At 49.9% G+C, this 24,922-nt stretch overlaps 1 protein-coding gene across 4 annotated transcripts in view; it reads left to right on the top strand.

Moving 5' to 3' along the window:
• Nucleotides 1-24,922, top strand: part of RPGRIP1L (RPGRIP1 like) — a 1,159,147-nt gene that overhangs the window by 327,936 nt on the left and 806,289 nt on the right. For all 4 annotated transcript variants that reach the window (XM_086945185.1, XM_086945184.1, XM_086945187.1 and 1 more), the window contains exons 5-6: nucleotides 2,980-3,085; nucleotides 21,504-21,647. In XM_086945185.1, coding sequence (XP_086801311.1) covers nucleotides 2,980-3,085; nucleotides 21,504-21,647 — 250 coding nt within the window. The remainder of the gene's footprint in view (nucleotides 1-2,979; nucleotides 3,086-21,503; nucleotides 21,648-24,922) is intronic.

The raw sequence follows: 24,922 nt of genomic DNA, 5'->3' as shown, positions 1-24,922 counted from the left end.
ATGACCTTTCTTCATTAGTCCTGCACGTATAGCACACCGTGGTAAGTCAGAGAACAGGGGATCATTCCTGCTTGTGTTTCGTGGTTATTCTCTGTAATAGGAGTAGTGCGTTATCCTAATTGGGTCTTTTTCTTGTTTCCTCAGACGTGCCCAGACCCTAACCTACTCCTCTTCCACCAAGTCTCCTCCATTCCTTTTTGGCTCCCTTCCCTGGTTCCATCTCGTCCTTGCTGGGTCCACTCCCCGCACGGGTTAGGTGGGTACAGGGGCGGGTGTCCTTGTCGTCTCTGCGGAATAGCTTCACAAGCCCAGGTGAGTCTTGTGGGGCACCCGACACCACCAGACCACACCAGAATTTAGAGGGTTGTACAACGGTACAACGCAGGTAATTACTTCACATGCCTTTGCCATGCATTTTTTAGCATCATGTGTTTACCGCGAATATGCATTTAAAACGCATGCCAATACTACGCATTGTTTTTCAATTTAAGAAAAATGTATTTGTGGGGGGGAGACCCCCCAGCCTCCCTAACTTACCTTAAATGCATATTATTGGCATGCGTTGTAAATGCATATTCACTGTAAACATATGCGTGCTAAAAAATGCATGGTAAAGGCACAACAAGGTAAAAACCTTATTGTGTTTTTATCTAGGAACCTGAATCAATATTACCATTTTATGCCCTTGTACGGCTATAATCAATAATATCCCTATAATGGCATAAGAATCAGATCCATATTTCAGTAAATCGCCCTTGCAGTCCAAGGCACGGCAAAAGCTACTTCCTTGGATTCCTAGAAAGCACAACGAGTTCTTTCAACACACCAAACCTCCAGCAACCTGGGAAATCCCCGCTTGCTTTGTTTTGATTTGTAATAGAACTCCTGCGAGCACTGTAAGAACTGCCAGCTCTTAGTGACATCTTTATTGACGTCTTATGTCCAAACCTTATGTCAAACTCGGCACCTTTCAGGTATAAATATACCAACGTTGCCTTAAGCAAACACACGGTGGTGGTTTTGGAGCAGAGCAGCTATCTACTTGCCGAGAGCCCAGCAGATGCGAAAAGCCCACAGACGCTGCCCCTCCTCTTTGACGCGCTGAGAAAGACGCTGTCTTTTCTCCTGCCGAGAAAATCCAGCTCCGGTGTTTCCAGCCTACCCTTGCGGGTGACTGGGATATCGAGTCCTGAGAGAGAGATACCAGACCTCCTGCATTCTATTCCCAAGGTACAGTGCTGACTAAACCCTTAGAGAGAATTCTTGAGTCAGATTCTTGGCAAAAACCTACTTAACTTAAACTGCTACTTACTTACTCCTTCCCACGTATTAGGCTTAGGTCAGGTACAGCGGGGTAGGCGTATTTTAGAAGCACCAGTTGAGCACGTTAGCCAATGTATATATGTATGTATATATTTTATCCATTTTAAAGTGTCTTATGGCTAAGAAACCATATCATTGCTTTTACAGTATTATTTCATAATACTCCTTTTACTGTACGTACTTTACTTTATATTAAGTATTGCAATTGTGGCAATTCATTTCTCTTGCATGAGAAGGAAGACTGCTCAATAAATAATACCTTTTATTGAAAACGCCCGTCTCTCTATTCTCTGCACTCGGGTGAAACTAAGTATGCACATCTGACTGAGTGAAATAGCTGTCTATTGTTTTCACACGACTCTAGAGATTTACTCTTATTCTGAGGGAGTAAAGTTGTCATGTTTATGCGGTTGTCGGAAGCTGAATCCCTTCTTGTCTGAGCCAGGGAAGCTGATCTCTCCCCATTCATTCAAGAAAGTTTCCATTGACCTCTGAGCTAGCTGGCGCAAACCTAAACTAAGTCTAACATAGTCAGTAGAGACCTAGAAGACCTCAGTCCTACGTCTACACTGCTGTTTGTTATTCCAATGCGCAGAGCCTATTGGGAAAATAGGAACTACACTACCACCTCGTTGTAAAGGCTGTATCCCACTTTGGAGTATCCGCGTATCTCCTTGCTGAAGGTGTGAAGGAGTGCTGTGATATAGATAATTTGACATAAACCTGATCATCTATTGAGATACCGAAGCAATATCAATAATCTTCACAAAATGTAGCTATCCTGCACAGGTACAAATAAGAGAGTCTCACTAAAAAGTCCCCAAGGGCATAGTCCCAAGTATCTGTAGGATAATATGTTAAGATCTCCATATTACCCCCAATTTCAATGAGTAGAAAAATTCATTAGAGACTCAGAATGTACTGTGGTTCAAAGGTACCGATAAGGGAGCAATTAACAATATGAATAGCAAAGTTGGAGACGGTTAGGCGCCTCTTCAAATGAGTTAAGGGGTAGTTAAAAGGTACGTCTCATCTAGATGTGTGGAGACCTATCCCAATCAAGTAGAAGTATAGATACAAGGCGGTGGGGGTTGGTAAGGGAAGAGTCAGAGTTGTGGAGTCAGAGCTCAGTTTTGCAGATGTAACCATAACCCGAATTAGCGAATCTACTATTGGCTACTTTAACATTTTGCAGAATTAATAAGTGTCTTGTCCTTTGAGCATTGGGTTACTATCTGTGTTATTCAGTGTCTAAGTGAGTAAAACGTGATCAAATACTGTGGATTATGTCTAAATTGATCTTCATTTTGTATACAAGTTGCTTATATGAAGACATCTGTGCATGACTTGTCCCACTTTGGACTAGGTTCCAAATCAGACTGGTCCCACTTTGGACCAGATGCCAAATCAGACTGGTCTGATTGTGAAAGAAAATGAACAAATCTGCAAAAGATGGTCGACTGAGAGTAAATTAATTTCTTTAATAGCAGGAACTTTCAATTAGACAGTTGCCTATGATTGTTGGGTAAACTCTCATTCTAAAGTAAGAATGGCCAATTTTGAATGCTTTATGAGATTCAAGTGTTTACAAATATTTTGTGTATCCTTTCAATTAGACTCTCTTCTTATGACTATTCTTTTTTTTTATTATGTTAGGAATGAGAGTGCAAGATCCGGATATGGTCAATAAATCAACTCAGTCAGCGCTTCCGCGATATGGACACAGTTTACTTGAAGACGCAAGGGCGGAGATTAAGGACAGGTATATCATATTTCGTATTCTCCTTTTCTTTTTTTACTTTTTAAGCATGTTAAACCTTTTGTATAGATATATGATTGAAATGTCATCTGAATTACATCTGTAAGAATATAGAGGGTATTACCAATAAAAGTAGCCAAATTTGTGACGCAGGTATTGCTTTTGTCTTATACTGTAAAATATGTTGATGTTATTGTCTTTTTTTATTAAGGCTAGCAAATGCTACTGCATATTTCCTTTTAAATGGACTCTACTGTTTACACAATTCAGCTTGCAGAACCTCAGTGATGTGAAAATCAATGCTCATTTGCTCTCTAAACAAATGTCAGGAATCATGTGAAAGATACAGGTTAGTATTAGATTCCTTACCTTAGAATATCCCCAAGCGTCAGACTGGATCCGGAAACTTTTGCGTAGCAGTACCCCTGTGCGTCGGTAGGCGTCGTCTGTGGCTCCGCATCTGTCGTCGGTGTCGTTGGCGCCGGGATGACGTCGCCGGAGTACTTAGACGTCGCCCTCGCGCTCTGACGTCAGCTCTTCTTTTTTCCGCGCCAGCTAGCGCAGATCCGGAAAAAGTGGTACCCCTTAGTCAATTTTTGACTAAACTTTTTCGATCATTTTTCGATCCTTTTCGAAGTCTAACTACTCCGACGGTGCCGGTAGGGATGCCCGGGTTCAAACCCTACGGCGACTGATGTCGGTTACCACCCTCACCGCCGGTGTCTTCATTGCCTGGGCCTCGACCACTACGACCAGGCTTGCTCCGACTGTCTAGCCATGACGTCTAAAGCTAGGCGGGAGTGGTCCCGCAAGCGACACTAGCTCCGGCAGTCAGCCCCGCGCCGCTCTAGGTCCCGGTCCGCGAGGAGGTTGAGGGACCGGTCGCGGGGTCGGAGCCACCATAGCTCCGGGAGTCGTCCTCGGTCTTCGGGCTCGAAGTCCTCAGGTAAGCACAAGAATTGGAAGAGACTTCATCGCTCTTCCGACTCCCACCGACGCTCGCGTGACGCCGCCGGGAGTTCGGGCGACACCGCCTCCGTGGCTGCGGCCTGCTTCATACCCGTCGGTTCCTGGGCAGAACGCGACGCCGGAGGAGATCGAGGCCTTCCTCACGGCCATGAGGTCCCTCACTCCTCCGTCGGGCTCCGCGGCGCCTCCCGGGCCCAGCGGCCCCGACTGGGGATCCCAGTGGGTCGGGCGCTTCTGCGCCGACGCCGTTGGGTGCTTCGTCCCGACGCCGCCGGTGACCTCGGTCCCGGTGTCGTAGGCCCCCGCAGGATCCGGGTCCGGATCCGGGTCGTCGCCGGTTGACCTCACCACCTCGCCTGCGCCGGCCCCCAGGGTGACGCGACGGCGCCGCCTCCGAGCGGCGCAGTCCCCGATCCCTCCCTCAATTCGGGTCTGGCGCCGGAACGACGCCGTATCGGACGCTTATGGGAGATTTTTACTTCTATGACCCGGCCCCATCCTTTGGTCCTGAGTCTCAGGAGATGGGTGGCGAGGGGGATTGGGAGGGGTCTGAGGACCCTCTGGCATGGGAGTGTCAGTCTTATCAGGACTGGACAAGCTGCTTCCAAGGCACTGTGACCTCGTAGCGCCCCAATCTGCTGACGAGGCTCCGTGGTATCGTAGCGCATTGTGGATAAATAATTGCACCGCTCGCTCTACTGCCATTGCCTGTACTTATAACGCTATCTAAGTGCGATTGTGCGCCATTGCCTGCTTTATCACTGTAATCGCCCGCATTTTTCTGCCCGCTTTATTTAATTTGGTGAAATTGTCTTAGCCCGATTGTGCAGACACCCATACAGTGTGCCTAGTCTGTGCCCCAGTCTCGCCCTGTTTCGCTTTCCTGGCATCCATTTTGTTGTTATTGTTGCCTCGCAGCCCGTCTCTCCTCCCCGCTACCGCCTCCCAGCTGCTCCTCCCACCCACAGATAGTAATTCACCGGCCCGCCTACCCCCGCGCTGTTACTTTGCTGTCCCGCTCAGGAGAGGTCGCTCCCAAGACTCCATAGAGCTCGAAGCTGCTTCCAAGGTACTGTGACCTCGTAGCGCCCCTATCTGCTGACGAGGCTCTGTGGTATCGTAGCGCATTGTGGATAAATAATTGCACCGCTCGCTCTACTGCCATTGCCTTTACTTATAACGCTATCTAAGTGCGATTGTGCGCCATTGCCTGCTTTATCACTGTAATCGCCCGCATTTTTCTGCCCGCTTTATTTAATTTGGTGAAATTGTCTTAGCCCGATTGTGCATACACCCATACAGTGTGCCTAGTCTGTGCCCCAGTCTCGCCCGGTTTCGCTTTCCTGGCATCCATTTTGTTGTTATTGTTGCCTCGCAGCCCGTCTCTCCTCCCCGCTACCGCCTCCCAGCTGCTCCTCCCACGCCCCACCCCCCTCCACCATCCACATATGGCACATGCCTCCACGCGCAGCGTACACGCGCAGCGATCGCGCCCCATGCGCGCCGAAGGTGCGCCAAAGGTAAGCCCGTCTACGACCGTCCGCGCCTGGACAGCGCCCAGCGCCAGACCCCCTGGTCCTCGCAAAACGCACTCATCCCGCATAACGTATGACGCTGCCACCCTCCTAGCCCTTAACCCCGGACCCACACCACAATGTTGCGTAGCTACCCCAGGACACACCCACGGACCCTTCGCCTGCCACTTCTGCAAATTTAACAGCATCAAGACCCATACCACATCCACTAACCCCAAACACAGCTCCGACTCTAACCACCTGAAGTGCATCCTGCTGAACACCCGCTCTGTCCACAGACACGCCACCGAACTCTGGGATCTACTCGACACTACATCACCGGACGTCGCCTTCCTTACAGAAACATGGATGAACGCGTCATCAACGCCCGACATCGCCATAGCCATCCCGGACAATTACAAGATAATCCGCAAAGACCGCACCGTCCAAACAGGAGGAGGCATCGCCATCGTCCATAAGAACACCATCAAAATCACGACCAGCTCCGACGATCACCTTACAATCGCCGAACACCTCCACTTCCAAGTCCACACCGACCCTAGAACCACACTCAGAAGCACCCTCATCTACAGGCCTCCAGGAACCCGTAAACAATTCAGCGAAGACATCGCTGACTTCATCAGTCCACATGCCCTCGCCTCCGAGAACTACATTGTATTAGGAGACCTCAACTTCCACCTGGACAAGAAAAACGACAGCAACACCACCACCCTTCTTGACAACCTGGCCAATCTCGGCCTCAAACAACTTGTTGACACCCCCACCCATGTAGCCGGACATACGCTCGACCCGATCTTCACCTCCAGCAAACACATCTCCTTCGATCGCACCACAGCTCTCCACTGGACAGACCACAGTTGTGTTCACTTTAGCTACAAAACCACCTCGACCCACAACGCCCCACAACCTATCCCCGTAGAAAATGGAACAAAATCACCACCGAACAACTCCTCACATCGCTCAACCAAAACCCACCCACCTTCTCATCGGACCCAAACCAAGCTGCCATCAAATTCAAACAATGGATCACTCACAGCGCTGACGAATTAGCACCCTTGAAAAACCATCACACCAAACAAGACAGCAAAAAGGCCCCCTGGTTCAATGGCGACCTTAAGAAATCCAAAAAGCTATGCCGCACTCTCGAGAAAACATGGAGAAAAAACCCAACCACCGACAACATGACCACCTTCAAAGCAGCCACCCGCAAACACCACCAGCTGATCCGATCCACCAAGAAATCAGCACTCAAGAATCGACTCGACAATAACGCCCATAACAGCAAGGAACTATTCAACATCGTTAAAGATTTCACCAACCCCACCGCAGCCTCAAACGACATCACTCCATCTGAAGACCTCTGCAATTCATTATCCTCCTTCTTCTACAACAAAATCGCCGACATACACAACAGCTTTGAGAACACTTCCAATGAACCGTCCACTCCACCCACCTCCGAACCTAAACCGACCTCTAACAACCTTAGCGCCTGGAACCCTATCAACACGGAAAACACCATCCGCCTAATGAACTCCATCCATTCAGGCTCACCAACTGACCCCTGTCCCCACCACATCTTCAACAAAGCAGACTCCATCATCGCACCCCATCTCCGCGATATCATCAACTGCTCCTTCAACTCCGCTACCTTCCCAGAAAGCTGGAAACACGCCGAACTCAGCGCCCTCCTGATAAAACCCACAGCAGACCCTTCTGAACTCAAGAACTACCGCCCCATCTCCCTCCTCCCATTTCCCGCCAAAGTCATTGAGAAAGCCGTCAATAGCCAACTAGCCGCCTTCCTTGAATCCAACAACTCCCTCGACACTTCACAGTCCGGATTTCGAGCCAAACACAGCACCGAAACCGCCCTCATCGAAAGCGACAGACGACATCCGAACGCTACTGGACAACGGAGAAACAGTTGCCGTCATCCTACTCGACCTCTCCGCCCCCTTCGACACTGTCTGTCATAGCACCCTCATACAACGCCTCAGCAACATCGGCATACAAGGAAAAGCCTTAGACTGGATCATCTCGTTCCTCGCCGGAAGAACCCAGAGAGTCCGACTCCCCCCATTCAAATCAGAAAGTACCGAAGTCATCTGCGGAGTACCACAAGGATCATCACTTAGTCCCACCCTCTTCAACGTATACATGAGCCCCCTCGCATCCATCGCGCGCCAACACAACCTCAACATCATCTCCTACGCTGACGACACACAACTGATCCTTTCCCTCACGAAAGACCCTAACACTGCCAAAACCAATCATCACGAAGGAATGAAGGAAGTTGCCGAATGGATGAAAAACAGCCGCCTCAAACTTAACTCAGACAAAACGGAAGTCCTCATCCTAGGATCATCCCCCTCTGCCTGGGACGACTCATGGTGGCCATCGGCCCTGGGCACAGCACTCATACCCACAGACCACGCACGTAACCTAGGTTTCATCCTAGACTCCTCCCTCTCGATGACCAGACAAGTCAACGCCGTCTCATCCTCCTGTTTCAACGTACTTCGCATGCTCAAAAAAATCTTCCGTTGGATACCCACCGAAACAAGAAAGACTGTCACCCACGCACTGGTCACCAGCCGATTGGACTATGGAAACACCCTCTACGCCGGAACCACAGCCAAACTACAGAAAAAACTCCAACGCATCCAAAACGCATCAGCCAGACTCATATTGGACATCCCTCGCCAAGCTCACATTACCGCTCACCTGAAGGACCTCCACTGGCTTCCCGTTAACAAGAGAATAACATTCCGCCTCCTCACCCACGCTCACAAGGCTCTCTACAAACTAGGGCCAGAATGCCTCAACAAACGACTGTCCTTCTACACACCCACCCGCCAACTAAGATCCTCCAATCAAGCCCTCGCCGCAGTTCCGCGCATCCACAGATCCACCATGGGAGGAAGATCCTTTTCCTACCTAGCGGCCAAGACCTGGAATTCTCTCCCCTCTCACCTCCGCCTCACACAGAACCACATTTCCTTCAGAAAGGAACTCAAAACCTGGTTATTCGATAAATAATGCACCCCTCCCCCAAGCGCCTTGAGACACTCTGGGTGAGTAGTGCGCTATACAAATTCCAGAACTTGAACTTGAATTCGTGAGCTAGGGGAGGCCAGTGGTGTGGATACCTCGCCGGACACTGGTTTTGTCTCCCCTCCTACCGTGGCTACGGAGGAGGGGGCTGCCTATAGTGTGGTACTGACACGGGCAGCCAAGGCCTTGGGCCTGGAGCTCCCTGTTGTGGCCGTGAGGACTAACCTCCTCACTGAGGTCCTTAAACCGTAGGCAAGCTCGGCCGAGCCTCTGCTGCCGTTTAATGAGGCCTTGTCTGACGTTCTTCTGGGCACTTGTCCAAGCCCGCTACAGGTGAGCCTGTAGATAGGAACGTGGCCAGATGCCACCGCCCGGCTCCGGGCGACCCTTGCTTCCTGTCCACCCATCCCACCCCCGAGAGCCTGGTCCTCCAGGCTTCTAATTCCCAGACCGCATTCCCGACGGCCCCTCCCGATCGGGAATCCAAGAGGTACGAGCAATATGGAAGGAAGGTATTCTCCTCCCTAAGCTTAGGGCTGCGGTCAGTCCACACCGCGTGCCTCTTGGGCCCTTTTACCCACTCTCTGTGGGACACGTTCGCGGGCGTGCTGCCACAATGTCCGGTGAAGGTCCAGACTAAACTCACCCAAGCCCTTGCGGAAGGTCGAGATGCAGCACGGTACTCCATCCTGTGTGGGCTGGATACCACGGACTCACTGGTCAGAGCGATGGCAACGACGGTGGTGATTCGTCGCCACGCCTGGTTGAGGTCCGCCAACTTTTCGGCTGATGTCCAGAACACCCTTATGGACATGCCATTTGATGGCCGTCGCCTCTTTGGCGACAAGGCAGACCATGTGCTTGATCGCTTTAAGGACTCCAGGGCTACGGCCAAGTCCTTGGGCCTCTCAGCCCCGCGCCAGCAAACGGGTGCCTTTCGCTCCTTTTGTGGCCAAGAAAGGGGAACCCCCACACGTCCTGCCAGCCACGGCCCACAGACTACCGTGCAGCGCGGTGGCGGACGTGGAAACTGCCGTGACAGCGGTCGGGGACAACGGCGGGGCCAGTCCACACCCGCCCCCGCAGCATCCGCCTCAAAACTCTCCTGGTCCGCGCTTCCAGGCCCATGTGACGCCAGTGGGTGGCAGGGTTCGCCATCACCACCTCCACTGGCGCACTGTCACATCGGACAGGTGGGTGCCGTAGATCGTCCGAAGGGGCTACTCCCTCCCCTTCGAGGTGACCCCTCCAGCCATGCCACCGCGATACCACCGCGTGTCGGGGGATCGCTTGACACTTCTACGAGAGGAAGTTACGGCCCTCTTGGCCAAGGGGGCCAACAAGCGCGTTCCTGGGCCAGAAGTAGGGTGTGGTTGTTACTCCCACTACTGTCTGCTACCCAAGAACGGCGAAGGAGGCCTACGCCCTATCTTGGACCTACGGAACGTCAACTGCTTCCTCCAGCAGTTCAAGAAGTCCTAACTGCCCTGGACCAAGGAGAATGGATGGTAGCGTTGAACTTGCAGGACGCTTATTTTCATATACCCGTCCTGCCGGCCCACCGGCGTTACATGCGGTTCACGGTAGGCCACAAACACTTTCAGTTTACCGTGCTTCCCTTTGGCCTTACCAGGCCCCACGGATGTTCACGAAGGTGATAGCGGTGGTCTCAGCTCATCTGCGCAGGTTAGGCGTTTCAGTCTTCCCCTACCTCGACGACTAGTTATTGAAGGCGGACTTGCCCCAGACAGTCGTCAGCCACCTCCAGACTACGGCCGACCTCCTGCACCTGCTGAGGTTCACCATCAATGTGCCGAAGTCACACCTGTGTCCCTCTCAGAAGCTCCTCTTCATCAGAGCGGTCTGGACTCGGCGCAGTTTTCGGGTTTATGCTCCCGAACAGCGGGTTTGGGATATTCAGGCTCTGATTCCGATCTTTCAGCCGTTATCCCGAGTCTTAGTCAGGCTGACGCTGCGGCTTCTGGGGCTGATGGCCTCCTGCATCCTTCTGGTGCATCACGCCCGGTGGCGGATTCGGGCTCTGCAGTGGGACCTGAAGTTTCAGTGGGCCCAGCATCAGGGCAACCTGTCCGACCATGTCTTGATCTCGGAGGGCACTGCAAGACAGTTGCAGTGGTGGCTCACAGACCGCGATTGGGTCAGCGGCAGATCCCTCTCCCTACTCCAACCGGAGCACGTGGTTGTGACGGATGTGTCCCTCCAGGGCTGGGGAGGCCACATGGGAGAGGCGGAGATCAGAGGCCTTTGGTCTCCGGCGGAGTCCCGGCTCCACATCAACCTTCTGGAGCTGCGGGCGATCCGGCTTGCACTGACGGCATTCCTCCCCTCTGTCCGGGGGAATGTAGTGCAGGTGTTCACGGACAACACCACCGCCAGGTGGTATTGCAACAAACAGGGCGGGGTCGTGGACCCTTTGCCAGGAGGCTCTGCGCCTCTGGCAGTGGCTGGAACATCAGGGCGTGACCCTGGTGGTTCAACACCTGGCAGGTTCCCTGAACGCCAGGGCGGACGAACTCAGCCGTCGGTGCATGATGGATCACGAATGGCGTCTGAACTCGGACGTGGCGCAAGGCCTCTTTCAGCAGTGGGGAGAGCCTTGGTTAGATCTATTCGCCACAGAAGAGAACGCGCAATGTCATTAGTTCTGCGCTTTGGAATTTCCAAGGCGGCACTCGCTCGGAGACGCTTTTCGTTGTGAGTGGAGCTGCGGTCTGTTGTACGCCTTTCCGCCTATACCACTTCTGCCCAGAGTGCTGAAGAAGATCAGGCGCGACCGGGCCCAAGTTATCCTTGTGGCTCCGGACTGGGCACGAAGATTCTGGTATCCCGAGCTACTCAGTATGTCTCTCGATCCCCCGATTCGTCTGCCTCTTCAGGAGGACCTTCTGTCGCAGCATCAGGGGACGGTCCTCCACCCGAACCTGTCCAGTCTCCACCTCCATGCTTGGAGATTGAGCGGCGACAGTTGAGGCCATTTGACTTGCCTCCTAAAGTGTGTGATGTAATTCTGGAAGCCAGGCGTCCCTCCACAAAGTTGGTATACGCCTGCAGGTGGAACAAGTTTGTGGCATGGTGCACAGCAAAGGCTGTGGATCTTCTCAATGCCCCTCTTTCTGAGGTTCTCCTCTTCCTTCTTTCTCTTGCCCAGCAGGGCTCTGCTCTGGACACTATAAAGGGTTACCTTTCTGCCCTTTCCGCCTTCTTAAGGCTACCTGATCAGCCTTCTTTGTTCAAGTCCCCGGTTGTTACCAGATTCTTAAAGGGCATCACGCATATGTTCCCCCTGTTCCTTTCGTGATGCCTCAGTGGGACTTGAACCTTGTACTTACTTTTCTGATGTGAGCTCCCTTCGAGCCACTTCACAACTGTCCTCTCCATATTCTTACCCTTAAGACTCCTTTCCTGGTTGCCATCAGGAGAGTGAGTGAGCTCCAGACTCTTTCATCCAAGCCTCCTTTCCTTTCTGTCCATCCGGACAAGGTTGTGTTGCGAACAAGACCCTCTTTCCTGCCCAAGGTAGTCACAGCCTTCCACATCGGGCAGTCCATCACCATGCCCACCTTATTTCCGCCTCCGCATCCCTCTAAAGAGGAAGAGCGGCTCCACCGTCTGGACCCAAAACGTGCGCTCTCTTTGTATTTGGATCGCACACACCAGTTCTGGGTGGATGACCAACTCTTTGTTGGTTACGTGGGCGCTATGAAGGGACGGGCGGTGCACAAACGACACATCTCTCGGTAGGTCGTCTTGTGCATCAAGGCGTGCTACTCCTTGGCTAAAAAGGAGCCTCCTGTTGGGCTGAGGGCCCATTCCACTCTGGCCACGGTGGCTACTACTGCCCTGGGCCGGGGAGTCCCCTTGCAGGACATATTTCAGGCAGCTATGTGGGCCTTGCTGCACACGTTCGCAAGACACTACTGCCGGGACAGCCAAGTCTGGAGAGATGGCTTCTTTGGCCGTTCCATCCTCCAGGACTTTCTGGTGTGATTATTGGTTCGCAGACCCACCACCGGGGTTGATATTGCTGGGGTATCTATTCTAAGGTAAGGAATCTAATACTAACCTGTTTCTTTCAGATGCACAAGTTACTTACCTTCGGCAACGATATATCTGTAAGGAACAGTAGTTAGTATTAGATTCCTTACCGCCCCACCCATCCTCCCCGTTCTGCGAACCGATATCTAGGGTTAAGGTCATCCCACTTTCAGGGCCCTAGTTTCATGGCACCAGTGTTGGTTTTTATCATGGCTCTGCGATTCTGGCGTGGAAAAGCGGTGTATAAGAACTGACGTCAGCGCGCGAGGGCGGCGTCTAAGTACTCCGGCGACGTCATCCCGACGCCGACGACGGACGCGGAGCCGCAGACGATGCCTACCGACGCGCAGGGGTACTGCTACGCAAAAGTTTCCAGATCTAGTCTGACGCCTGGGGATATTCTAAGGTAAGGAATCTAATACTAACTAATGTTTCTTACAGATATATCGTTACCGAAGGTAAGTAACTTGTGCATCAGGCAAATCTGTTAATTCCTTTTCCCACCGCTTCACCTAACCTTAACTGTGTAGATGGTGATTCCTTGTTTCATAATTTGTATTAGGTCTTTCAAAATTATGGGTCTGCTGTACCCCTAAAGTTTTACAGCTCTGAAGCACTTGCTATGAAGGCTCTCAGTAATAAGAACAATGCAGAGCAATAGGCAAAACCATTAACAGGGCAGGTCTCAATGTGCAGCAAAATCAGTAAGAAATTGGGCAGCATCTCTAGTAGCACAGGAAAGGACTCTGGCTCACCCCAAATTCAAGGGTTTTTATTGCCATTTCTGCCACAGCAAATCATTTTCACTGCAAAGTTATGTTATGTTATGTTATGTTATGTTATGTTATTTATTTTCTTCTATAGCGCACAGCTGCTCCCAAGAGCATCCCGGCGCTTTGGCGAAGAGAACTAAGTACAGAGTAACAACACAACAGCTAAAAACTGAGGGAGATCTAGCGCTACTATTGGACAAAAAGCCAGGTCTTCAGTGCTTTCCTAAAAGCTAGAAGGCTGTTTGCCTTTCTCAAAGACAGAGGTAGCTCATTCCAGCCCCGAAGAGCCAGATAGCGAAAAGACCGACCACCTATTCTAGAACGCTTGATGGCAGGCACTACGGCTTTGGCCAAAGAGGCTGACCGCAAAGCCCTGTTAGGCAGGTAGAAAGATAGGCGTTTCCCAATATACTTGGGGCCTACACCATGCAGGGCTTTGAAAGCCAAGGTCAGGCTTTTGAATAGGATTCTCTTGGGAATGGGCAACCAGTGCAATGCTTTAAGCAACTCAGCAGCACTGGCCCGTCTCGGGAGCCCAAAAATGGCACGAGCTGCCGAATTTTGTACCACCTGCAGGCGGGTCAAAAGGTATTTGGGTAGGCCCAAATACAGGGCGTTCGGGTAATCCAAACGCGACCCTATAAGAGCCTGTACGATGGTTTTTTTGTGTTGGAGCGACAGCAGAGGGAGAAACTTCCTAAGCATCCTCAGTATACCAAAGCATTTCCCGGAGAGCCCTATAATCTGGGGTCTGAAAGAGAGGTCACAGTCAATCACAAGTCACCATGGTGTGAGCAAAAATGTACTACATTTTCAACAATTCAGCTTTACATATTTTTAAAAGGTCATGTAACCCAACCACCTTAGCACTAGCCCACATGGTTATTAATCCAGCCCCTCTGACCTAATGTCATCTTGAGTTGTCAAAACAAGCTAAGTTACATAAACAACAGTGAACTATTGTGAATTAATTTAATACCACATGCAAGAGAAAGGTACTTGAAAAAGTGTTACAGTAGACCCTCTAGTTGACATTCTTCAAGAACAGTGTAATTCTGAAAGAAATCCACATCTTGCTTGACTATGTGCGGAAGAAATACAACCATGATACGGTGATATCCATTTTGTAGAAGATGATGCCAAAGGCTAACTGAGGCTTAATTGGCATAAGCCAGGGAAAACACTTTAACAGGGTCGTAGCAAATTTGTTTCAACTGCATTAGCTCAATGTCAATATATACACATTAAAATTAGAGTGTAGATTAATTGTCCAGAACACTGTTAATAATACATTGTGAGGGTGGGTGTGCGGCAGGCCGGAAAAGCAGGCAAGGAGGCCGAATATAGTGGGCTATGTTGTTCGTTTATTATACAAAAAGAGGCAGGAAGGATTGTCACAAGAGTAACAAAGGAAGGCTTCCAGGGGATGAAGTCCGCTCCGGGTCTTGGGTTCGGGTCCAGATCTTCAGGAAGTCCGACGGCGGCTCCGATATAGGGGAGTATCCTCGGAGGGCAGTAAGAGAAGAAAAACAAGAGACCGTTAGTCCTATCCTGGTCTTCAGGTACAATATACCGTTCACCGTCGCCCGGGCATTGAGGGGGGGGAATAAAAGAGACAGTGAGGAAAGGAAGGTATCTGTATGTATCAGGTCTGTAAATAGCAGAGTGTCGAATCGGGACGTGTGGGGGATCGTTGGTTACGCTGTGAGGGTGCTATACAGGTATGGTACAGTGCAGGGAACGTGGTTCTACAGAGATGGGGAATATTTACAGGGCCTTTACAGCGAGCTCCTAGCGAGCAGGGAAAAGGAATTCGTAAGGTACTCACGCGGTCCGCCGTAACTCTCCAGTGAGTCACGGCCGCTCTTCAGCCACCTCCTGAGGACTCCACCACTCTTCGGTCCACACGTCTTAGTCGTACGCCTGCTCTCCTTCTTCACCACCAGTCCGAGTGTCCTGCCACGATGCTCCGACGCGTTCTGCTTTTCCCTGTTCTGGCGCTGCCACTGGGGCGGGACTTCCGGGGTCAGAAGGATGTGCTTCCTCCGGACTCAGTGCTCTGGTTGGTTCCTGTGGGAGAGAGAAGGGCGGGGGTCCATGGGTTATGGCTGCTGCTCCGAGTCCCGTTTCCGACACGGGGAGGTGTTTGCGGGGTTGCAGCCCCGGCGGAAAGGAAGGAGGTACGTGTGGGGAAAAGCGGCTTCCATGAGGGGGGCCCCGGGGCACCGTCTCACATACATATTCTGAATAAAGTGCACAAATGTGTCATCAGCTTCTTATAGTTGACTGGTTTATTTCAAGAAACACAGAAAAGCGTTGAGTATGTAGGGCACATGTTCCTGAATTATCTCAGAATTCCTCCATTTTGAAGTTGCTTACTCATGTTTACAAAATTTAAAGTGTAGTTATCCTAACTAATTCTTTTTTCCAAAAAGATGGAAATTGAAAGATTAGGGAGCTTTCACAATGTTGACATTATGTTCCTAATTTTTTCACTGTATTGCTTACCACTATTCGTAGGTAAACAAGTGCAAACTTAATACAAGCACACCATGTACACTTTAAAGGTATTAAAAAGAAAAGGCCAGAAAAGTGGAATCCTGATCAATCATGAGCGCAAATTAGTGCTTGTGTGACCAGTGGCATGACAATAGGCTTGACAACAGGAATTATCATGAACCTGGAAAGTTAGTATCCAAATCAAACATGAATACTCCCCAGAGATGTATTCTTTACAGCTTGTATTTAATGTACACTGATAGACCCAATATTTATTGTGGGTGTGGGCACATTAAATTATTTTCACTGAAAAACTTTTTTTGTGAAACAAATAAAAACATTAAATAAAAAGGTTCTCATATAAATGGTACATGTTCCTCTGTTAAATTTGTGATTTTTTCCTGTTTTCCTGTTCACAAAACATGCTTCTAAAAGGCTTTCACTCACTCACATTCTCTATGAAAATCCACACACAAACACCTCTCTCTCACAACAGGTACAGCATTTCAGCAGCAGCGTAGGTTTCCAGGTTTCCTTTGCAGGCAGAACTATAATCAAAAACAAGCTGCAGGAGTGCAAAAAGAATGGCAACTTTCATGTGTCCTTGCTTGTGGTGTTAACATGTGATTAACATGTATGGTGGAATGTGGTGATGTGCATTTGTGTGAGGGTTGAGTGAGCAGTGCAGGCAACTTTCTGGGCCAGCGGCAGGTATCTTTGAAAGAGCAACTGGCTGGGGCAGAATGAGTCACATTGACCGATATGCCACAGCCTTACTGTGCGGCCGTACAAAAGGGGGTGGTGATGGACGGAGCATCTGAACCAATCAAACACTCACACCCAGTCAAAAGATCTGAGTTTAATCCATCACCGTTGTTTAGCCCACTCTGCCACCCCAGTTCAGACATGACTATATGCAAATCAGTCTGACCCTGTGCCTCATGGGAACAGTCCAGCCCGTACTGCCAAGCCATGCCTTCCCTGGACCGGAAACAAGCTTCCGAGGACCGGTTTTTGGCATTACAGCCGTTTTCAGCCCGGCTAGCTTGAATCCAGTGGCAAAGTGAGCAAGGGACTCACGTCTGAGCATACCCCGCCACACTTATGGCGGCCAAAAGCGGTACAAAAGGGGGTGGGGATGGACGGAGCATCTGAATCAATCAAACACTCACACCCAGTCAAAAGATCTGGGTTTAATCCATCACCGTTCTTTAGCCCACTCTGCCACCCCAGTTCAGACATGGCTATGCCCTATTCACTTTGCCCGTGCCACTATTTCCCATTATATGACTCTATGACAGACACTATCTTTTGGACCTGGAACGTGCGTGGTCTCAATGACCACCGCAAGGCTGGACTAGTCCACGCTTATCTCCTCCGGCACAAAGAGGACATCTGTCTTCTCCAGGAGACCCACTTGCTCCCTGCATCCGCCTCCAGACTCCTCCCCTGACACTGGGTAGAATCACACTCCTCTTTTTACTCCAACTTTTCCCGGGGGGGTATCCATCCTTATACGCAGAGGACTTCCTTGACAAACGTCCCAGATAATTGCTGACCCTGTCGGGCGCTTTGTTATCCTTCATGGCTCCCTCCAGGCCCAACCTTTGACGATCGCTGCAATGTACGGCCCCAATAATGACGACCCAGACTTCTTTGCGCAAGTGTGGCACCACATCTCGTCCCTTGGCCCTGCTGCGCTCCTCGGGGGGGGGGGGGGGGGGGGGCGGACTTTAATGCACTCCTTAGTTCTATACTTGCTGAGAACTCCCTCTTTGACTCTTTGCGTCACATGCGCCCTGAGGCTGCTGGTCCCGTCTGGATCTCTGGATCATCACTCCAGATGCTTTCTACTGACTCACCTCTGTCGATCACATGGCGCGCACACTCTCAGATCACGTGCCGGTCCTGTTTAGTCTCCGTCTCCCCCAATCCCCCAGGCACGCTTTCTCCTCGAGGGTCCCTCCCAATGCGCTGCGAGACTGTCTTTTGTGACGAGATTCAGACTGCGATCACCAACTACTTCGAGCTCAATGAAGGCTCAGCGGACTCCCCCTCTACGCTCTGGGAAGGTTTCAAAGTTGTGTTTCGTGGGGAATGTATTTCTAAACAGTCCGGTGTCCTACGCTCCATTCGCAACACCTTTGATAATTTGGAAATGGAAATTAAATCTTTGGACTCCTCCCACGCTCTAGACCCTTGCCCTGACATGCTTGCTCAACTCTGTGAGAAACACACCGAATTTGCCAATGCGGCCAATAGAGAGCTCTCTTTCCGCGGTAGGGAGGACCGGGCGCGCCGCTTCGGCGAGGGTGATCGGCCCGGTAAAACCCTGGCCAACCTCCTCCATCCGCCTCGTGCTGCATCTATATCACAGCCCTTCAGGATGGTGGCCCAGCTCGGGCCACCTCCCCTGAGGAAATCAAGGCATGATTTACAGATTTTTCCACGCAACTGTACACGGCGGGATCCAGCTTCCAGCGAGAGGTCCTCGATCAATATTTCAATACCCTTGAACTCCTTTGGCTTGAAAATTACCACCGGGAATTCCTGGACGAGCCCTTTTCTAAAGAAGAAATTCTGGCCGCCATCAATGGTATGCCTGGTGACAAGGCCCCCGGTCTGAACGGCTTACAAGACTTTCGCCCCGCTTTTGGTGTCGCACCTGGCCGCCATGTACAATGAGTCTTTCGAGAGCAGTCAGTTCCCTCTTTGCTCCACGAGGCTATGCTCACTCTTCTTCTCAAGCCGGACAAACCTCCTGAGAAGCGAGATTCATACCGCCCCCTGTCTCTTATTAATTTGGATAACGAAATCTTTGTCAAACTGCTTGCTTTGCGCCTTTTCCCTCTCATGCTGCACATTGCCCGCCTTGACCAATCCGTTTTATTCCCAGCCGTGAGACCTCCCACAATCTCCGGACCATCTTCTCCGTTCTCGACCAAAATAACCCAGCGCTCCTCGCTGTGGCCGCCCTACTTGACGCCACCAAAGCCTTTGATACTTTAGAATGGCCCTTACTATTTTTCCTCCTTCCCCATCTGGGCTTCAGCCCAGTCTTTATACGCAAAATCCTACTCCTTTATACCCTTTCCAGCTCCAGATCAATGGCCTAATATCTGATCCTATCCCCATCGGGCGTGGCACCCGTCAGGGGTGCCCGCTTTCCCCTATGCTTTTCGCCGTTGCAATAGAACCCCTGGCAGCTAGACTCCGACAACATCACACCCAGAGGGGCTTCGGATTTGCAGCCCGTGCCCTCTTGGTCTCCTTGTACACGGACGACGTCACTTTATTTGTCTGCAACCCTCAGGAAGACCGTAGCTCTCTGGTGCATGAGATTATACAGTTCGGTGCCTACTCAGGTATACAGGTGAACTGGAACAAGTCTGTTCTCTTTCCTCTTACTGAAGCCAACACGCCCTTCACCCCGGACTACCCCTTCATCTGGGCAACAGGCCCTACTCGATATTTAGGCATCTGGCTGAGCAGGGATGTGGACGAACTCTGGAGGGCTAACTTTGGTTGGGCCGTGGACTAGCTCGAGTCCAGGATTCCTATGTGGAGCCGGCAGCCCCTGTTGTTAGCCGGTCGAATTACTATCGCCAAGCTGGTTGTGCTCCCGAAGTGTTTATATTTATTCCTGAATGTACCTGTTCCCCTCACTGCCCACTTTTTTCGCAGAGTCCGCTTGTTGCTTATCTCTCTGTTCTGGACTGGCAGGCAGCCCAGGATCGTGTATGACACTCTCAGACTTCCGATGTCGCGTGGAGGCCTTGGCGCTCCTAACTTTAAGCTGTACGTGCTGTGTGCACAGGCCGGTTTTCTACATTTTTGGCTTCATCCTACTCCTTTCCAGCCACATGTAGCAGTGGAGGCAGACCTCGCTGCCCCATGGGCGCTTACAACTGCTGTGTTCGCCCCAATCAAACTCCCACGCACTGAGATTGACACAGTTGAGACCCTGCGCTGGGCCTGGGAGGGACTCTGACATTTTTCCGAGGCTCCTCTGCTCTCAGCGAACACAATGCCAATCGCTCAGCATCGGGCTTTCCCTCCTCTCCAACCCTCCAGAATGGTTAAATACACCACCAGTCTGGGGCTGACTACAACAGCGGATTCCTACCTGGGAAACACATTCTTCTCTCTCGCTGAAGGTTCTTGTCCTATGGACACTTTACTTTATTATCAACTCAGGTCGATCTGTAGGTGGCTACATCCCGTGTTTCCCCACTCTCCCCCCTCAATTCCTGTTTTGATTTCCTGTACTCTTCTTTCTCCCCTCAGAAGTTGGTGACCAAACTTTACGCCTTCATGCTGGCAGCTACCTCCATCTCCACTGACCGTGCATATGTGGCCTGGGGCGAGGACCTTGGTGTGGAAATCTCCCAAGCTGATTGGCTTTACTGTTGCAACCAGATTAAGCGATTGTCCCCACCTACCGCCTGCGCCTCATTCATTTTAAATATTTGCATAGGCTCTACCGTACTCCTGTTCAGCTGCACAAGTTGGGACTCATTCCCAGTTATAGATGCCTGCATTGCTCTGCTCCCCCAGCGGATTTCTCCCACCTTGCCTGGCTGTGCTCCAAGGTCTCCACTTACTGGCGTGATGTGTGTGCTGCTATCTCTGAGATCACTTCTTCGCCAGTCCAGCCCCCCGCTCTGCCTCTTAGGCTTTGTTAAATTCTGCCCCGACTCCTCCCGCCGCTTGATTGCCATGCTGCTTGTCCTCGCGCAGCGTTTGGTTTCCATGTGCTGGGGTCGCAAACCTGCACCTAAGTTCGCTCATTGGCTCGAGGGCGCATCGCGCTGCCAGACCCTATTGTCCGAAGTCTGTGACCTTTATTTCAGCTAGATCTCAACCACTCAACCTATGAGGCCCTCTCATGTCTTACCTCCTGGGTCGTACACCCCAAAGCCCAGTGACCTCTCCCGCACTCCCCGCTGGCACTCTGCCACTGGTGTAGGTCAGTAACTGGCCTTTCCCTTGTCTCTACTCCCTTCAGCTTGGCCCGTCCCTTCTCCTGCAGCTTCTGTGCCTCATATCGATTCCTGTTCCCCGCCCTGGTGCACCTGAAGTCCGTCTGTCATGTTGTCGCTTTCGGGTGATTTGTAATTTTGGTCAACCACGTCACATTTGATCGATTTCATGAGTATGGTGCTCTGATTTGGTGCAGGTATTTAACCTGTCTATGCAATTTTGTCAAAAAAAGGTTTTTGAAAATCAAAAAAAAATGATTGATTAAGAGATTGGAAGCATTGATCTATGTTCAAGGATTCACCACCATGTTCTAGAAGTCAGGCGATTCATATCAAATTCACTCCATTGATATAGTTTTCTAGTTATTGTTTTATAGGAGTTTTTCGCTTTTATTTTATTGTTGGTGCAAAAGTTATGATGTTCTTTATCTTGAAATATCATGTTTGACTTGCAACTGTACTTAACTGCTTGGTAACAAGAGTACTAACCACTAGGCATTTTACTTCCTGTAGGAAGGTGCTTTGTTAAACCGTTTCTGTGTTTGGTTTACAGAGAGAATGTCATTGAGACACTCCAGGCACACATAGAGGAGCTGAAACTGGCAGCAGAACTACAGAGAAATCAAATGAAGAAGATGGAAAAGGAATATGAAGACTCCCTGCTTCAGATCCGAGAGCAGCAGGCTGCAGGTCAGAGGTATAGTTGACAAAACACATTAAACAGATTTCTTCAGTATTCTTTATGCATCTATCTGCATAGAATACATGTTGCTTTGGCAAGTCCCAAGTTCTTCTTAGCATACCTCCTTGTTGTTGGTTTGGCTTAAAGACTAAGTGAAAATTCATTAGTTAGGTGTGATATTAAACACCAATCAAAAAAAGGCTAGAAATCTCTTTTTTCATAATTTTGTGTAGTTGGTGTTCTGTCCAGACTTTGTGAGCTACGTTAACTTGTACAGATCCACAGTTTTAAACACCCCTGTACAATATGCAAAAATTCACTGATGCAGTTTGTCGGGCATCCTTCGCCTCTATTGACCATGGTACTTGCCCCAAGGGGTCGTTAAGGGGGTCAAAACCATTGGTCAGATTATGTTAATATAAGGTTACGTTCACACGGGGGGATCTTCAGAGACCCTTGTGAATCAATATAGACCCATCTCTAGGCATGCCAGACTAACTTGACAATAAATGTTAAGACCAAGGGCTTTGACTTTAAAAAAAATCTTTTTATTCTATTGTGTGGAGATGTTATTGCAGTAATAACTTAGTTTATAGTGTTTCATACCTCAATTCTGCAATTTCTAAGCATTGTAAATATTAGATGTAACTTCCCAAATAAGTGGTAGTCCGTGGATGAAATGTAAGTCCCCATTGATGGTAGTTGTAGATTGCATCAGTTCTGCAGTATTAGATCTTTCATAGATTCACACGCTAGAATCATCACCTTCATGATGGGGATGATTTAAGCATGTGAATCTATGAAAGATACCAACACTGGAGAACTTCACTTACAGGTAAGTAACTTTCTTCATGTCAGCGGTGAGTGCCTTTTTGAAAGTCGAGGTCTGCTGTCTCCTGCTTGCCTTCATATCTGATTCCAGTTGGAGTAGCAACGATTCATCCCACTCACATATGTGCACTTGGCATGTGCCCAACTCTTGTATACCGTATATATTTATGAGAGTTTTTCTACACAGCTGACCCCCTGCACTGGTGCCGCACCCTTTTGTAATGATAGACAATGTGCAAATCTGTACAGTGTGATAAATGTATTCCCCTCAGCTTCCTTGCAGTCTATTATTCAGTGGTATTGCTATTCATTCTAATATGTGTCAGATGCTAATGTTTGACATTCCTGGGAGACATCCTGCTTGACAGAAACAACTGTAAAAAAAATCACCAACACTTCCTACAGCCAGGCAGCAGGGGTCATGAAAGACAAAAACTAGGGTCTTCCTTCTGTCCCGGCTTCTATAGGCACTGTAGTGTACTTATCCATAAGAAATTAAAGTGTATGTGTCCATCTACAACTTCCATTGTAAGGATTACAATAAACTGCGCCTTGGGACAAAACAGTTAATACCAGGGGTGTCCTGAATTCCCGCTTTAGCATCGCGAGCAGGGGTGGTTGTCACGGGACAGTTCTCATACGTAATATATTTAAATTGGTGTTTACAATACTTTTGACTGTAAGCGGAGATGCAGGTCTCCGAATAGAAGCTCATAAATGTAGTGTAAGAGAAGAGTATCGTGGAGCTCTGGGCTTGGGGAGAAAATGGAACAAAATAACACAAAGGGAGAAAGAAGGTATGGAAAGAAGGTTGATGAATGTAGAGAAGTATGGATGAATGGAGTAAATTGTCTATGCTTATGTGTCTTTTATACGTTGTGAGACTTTGTAGCACAGTAGTACTTGTTGGTAAACAGATGGAGCTTGCTTGAGCTCCAGACCCCATTCTGTGCCGAATACTGGTTGCAAGAAATTGGGTTGTTGGTTGACTGGGGTGTTAGCCCCAGCAGCAACTACAGTCCCTGTCAAGGGGAGGCACAAGCGAACCCTAAATTAGCCTGTGCTTAACCCTCTGGTAACCTGGCACAGAGCAGCCAGGCTTAACATAGAGGCAAGGTGTAAAGTATTTGTGCAACACTTTATAAAGTGAAAATCCCACACAAAAAAGACCTCTCACCAGTGTAAAGAATAGACCTTTCTTTAATAAATAAAACAAGACCAAAATGACAAAAATCCAATCAGCAGAACTGAAGGTATGCAACTTTAATGATTTTAGTGAAAATAGCTCCAAAAAAGCACAAAGCGCCAACTGAAAAAGTTGCGTGCCGGACCAGGACAAAGTCAGACGTTTCAGCTAATCACGTTGGAGCATGGGCTGGCTAGAGGAACTGTTAGGCACTCTGAACAGAGTACTTTAAATCCGGGTATTGCAGAGCGTTGTGAGGCTCTGCGTCGAAGATGTGTTGGGCAGCCAAAGCAATATGTCTTTTTCGTGATGGAGCAAGGCTGCGATGCAAGAGCCTGCGTCGACGTCGAGGATCCTGTCTACCGGTTTGCTATGTGTAGTCCGGTTTTAGATGAGGTGGTGCGCAGTCTGGGCAATGCGTCGTTTCCGAGGACCTGCGATCTGGAGTCTGTCGTCAAGGCTGCCGTCAGCGAGGGATGTGAGGGCCTGTGCTGAGGATGCGTCAAGCAGGGGTGGTTCCGATGTGGCTGCGAAGGCGATGCAGGTCTTAGGGATGGGTCCTATCCACACAGCAGGAACGATGCATAAGTTCTGCTCAGGTTTGCGCCACGGAACAGAGGAGATGCATCAAATCCGCTTAATCCACAGAGACTGGCAGAGAATCTTGAGCCCACTTACAAGGGTCCAGGACCGGCGTTGCACCACTTGGTAGGATAGACTCGCAGAAGGAAGAGCCCAGGTGAAGGTGGTTGGAAGCCTATTGTATCCCTGAGACTAAAGATGAGGAGGCCAGACAGCTAACACTTGGAGTCACTCTGGCGTCAAAAGCTGCAGATCCAGTCCTTCTCACCCAGGCAGCTGGTCATCAGGTCAGCACAGCGGTCATGCAGTATAGCAGTCCAGCAGAGTGGCAGTCCTTTCAGCAGCACAGTAGTCCTCCTCCCCCTTAGTAGATTATCCACAGATCCAGAAGTGTACTGAAGAGTTGTTGTCAGAGGTCCAGTATTTATACCCAGTTGTGCCTTTGAAGTGGGGCGAAGCTTCTAGAGGCATGCATTTGAAGTGCATAGATGCACTGCCTTCCTGGACCTGGTTCCAGACTAATTACAGGGGGTATGCAGACCTTTGTGTGGAGGTAGGACACAGCCTATTTCTTTGTAAGTTGGGCTGGGTCCAGCTCTTCCCTCCTATCATGCCGGTGACAGGCCATCTAGCCACACCTAAGCCCCCTATTGTGTGTGGCTGTCTATGTGGGATACACAAAACACAACTT

The sequence above is a fragment of the Lissotriton vulgaris genome, chromosome 12 (assembly GCF_964263255.1).
Source record: "Lissotriton vulgaris chromosome 12, aLisVul1.2, whole genome shotgun sequence".
Lineage (NCBI taxonomy): Eukaryota > Metazoa > Chordata > Amphibia > Caudata > Salamandridae > Lissotriton > Lissotriton vulgaris.
This window is presented reverse-complemented; position numbering and strand designations above follow the sequence as displayed.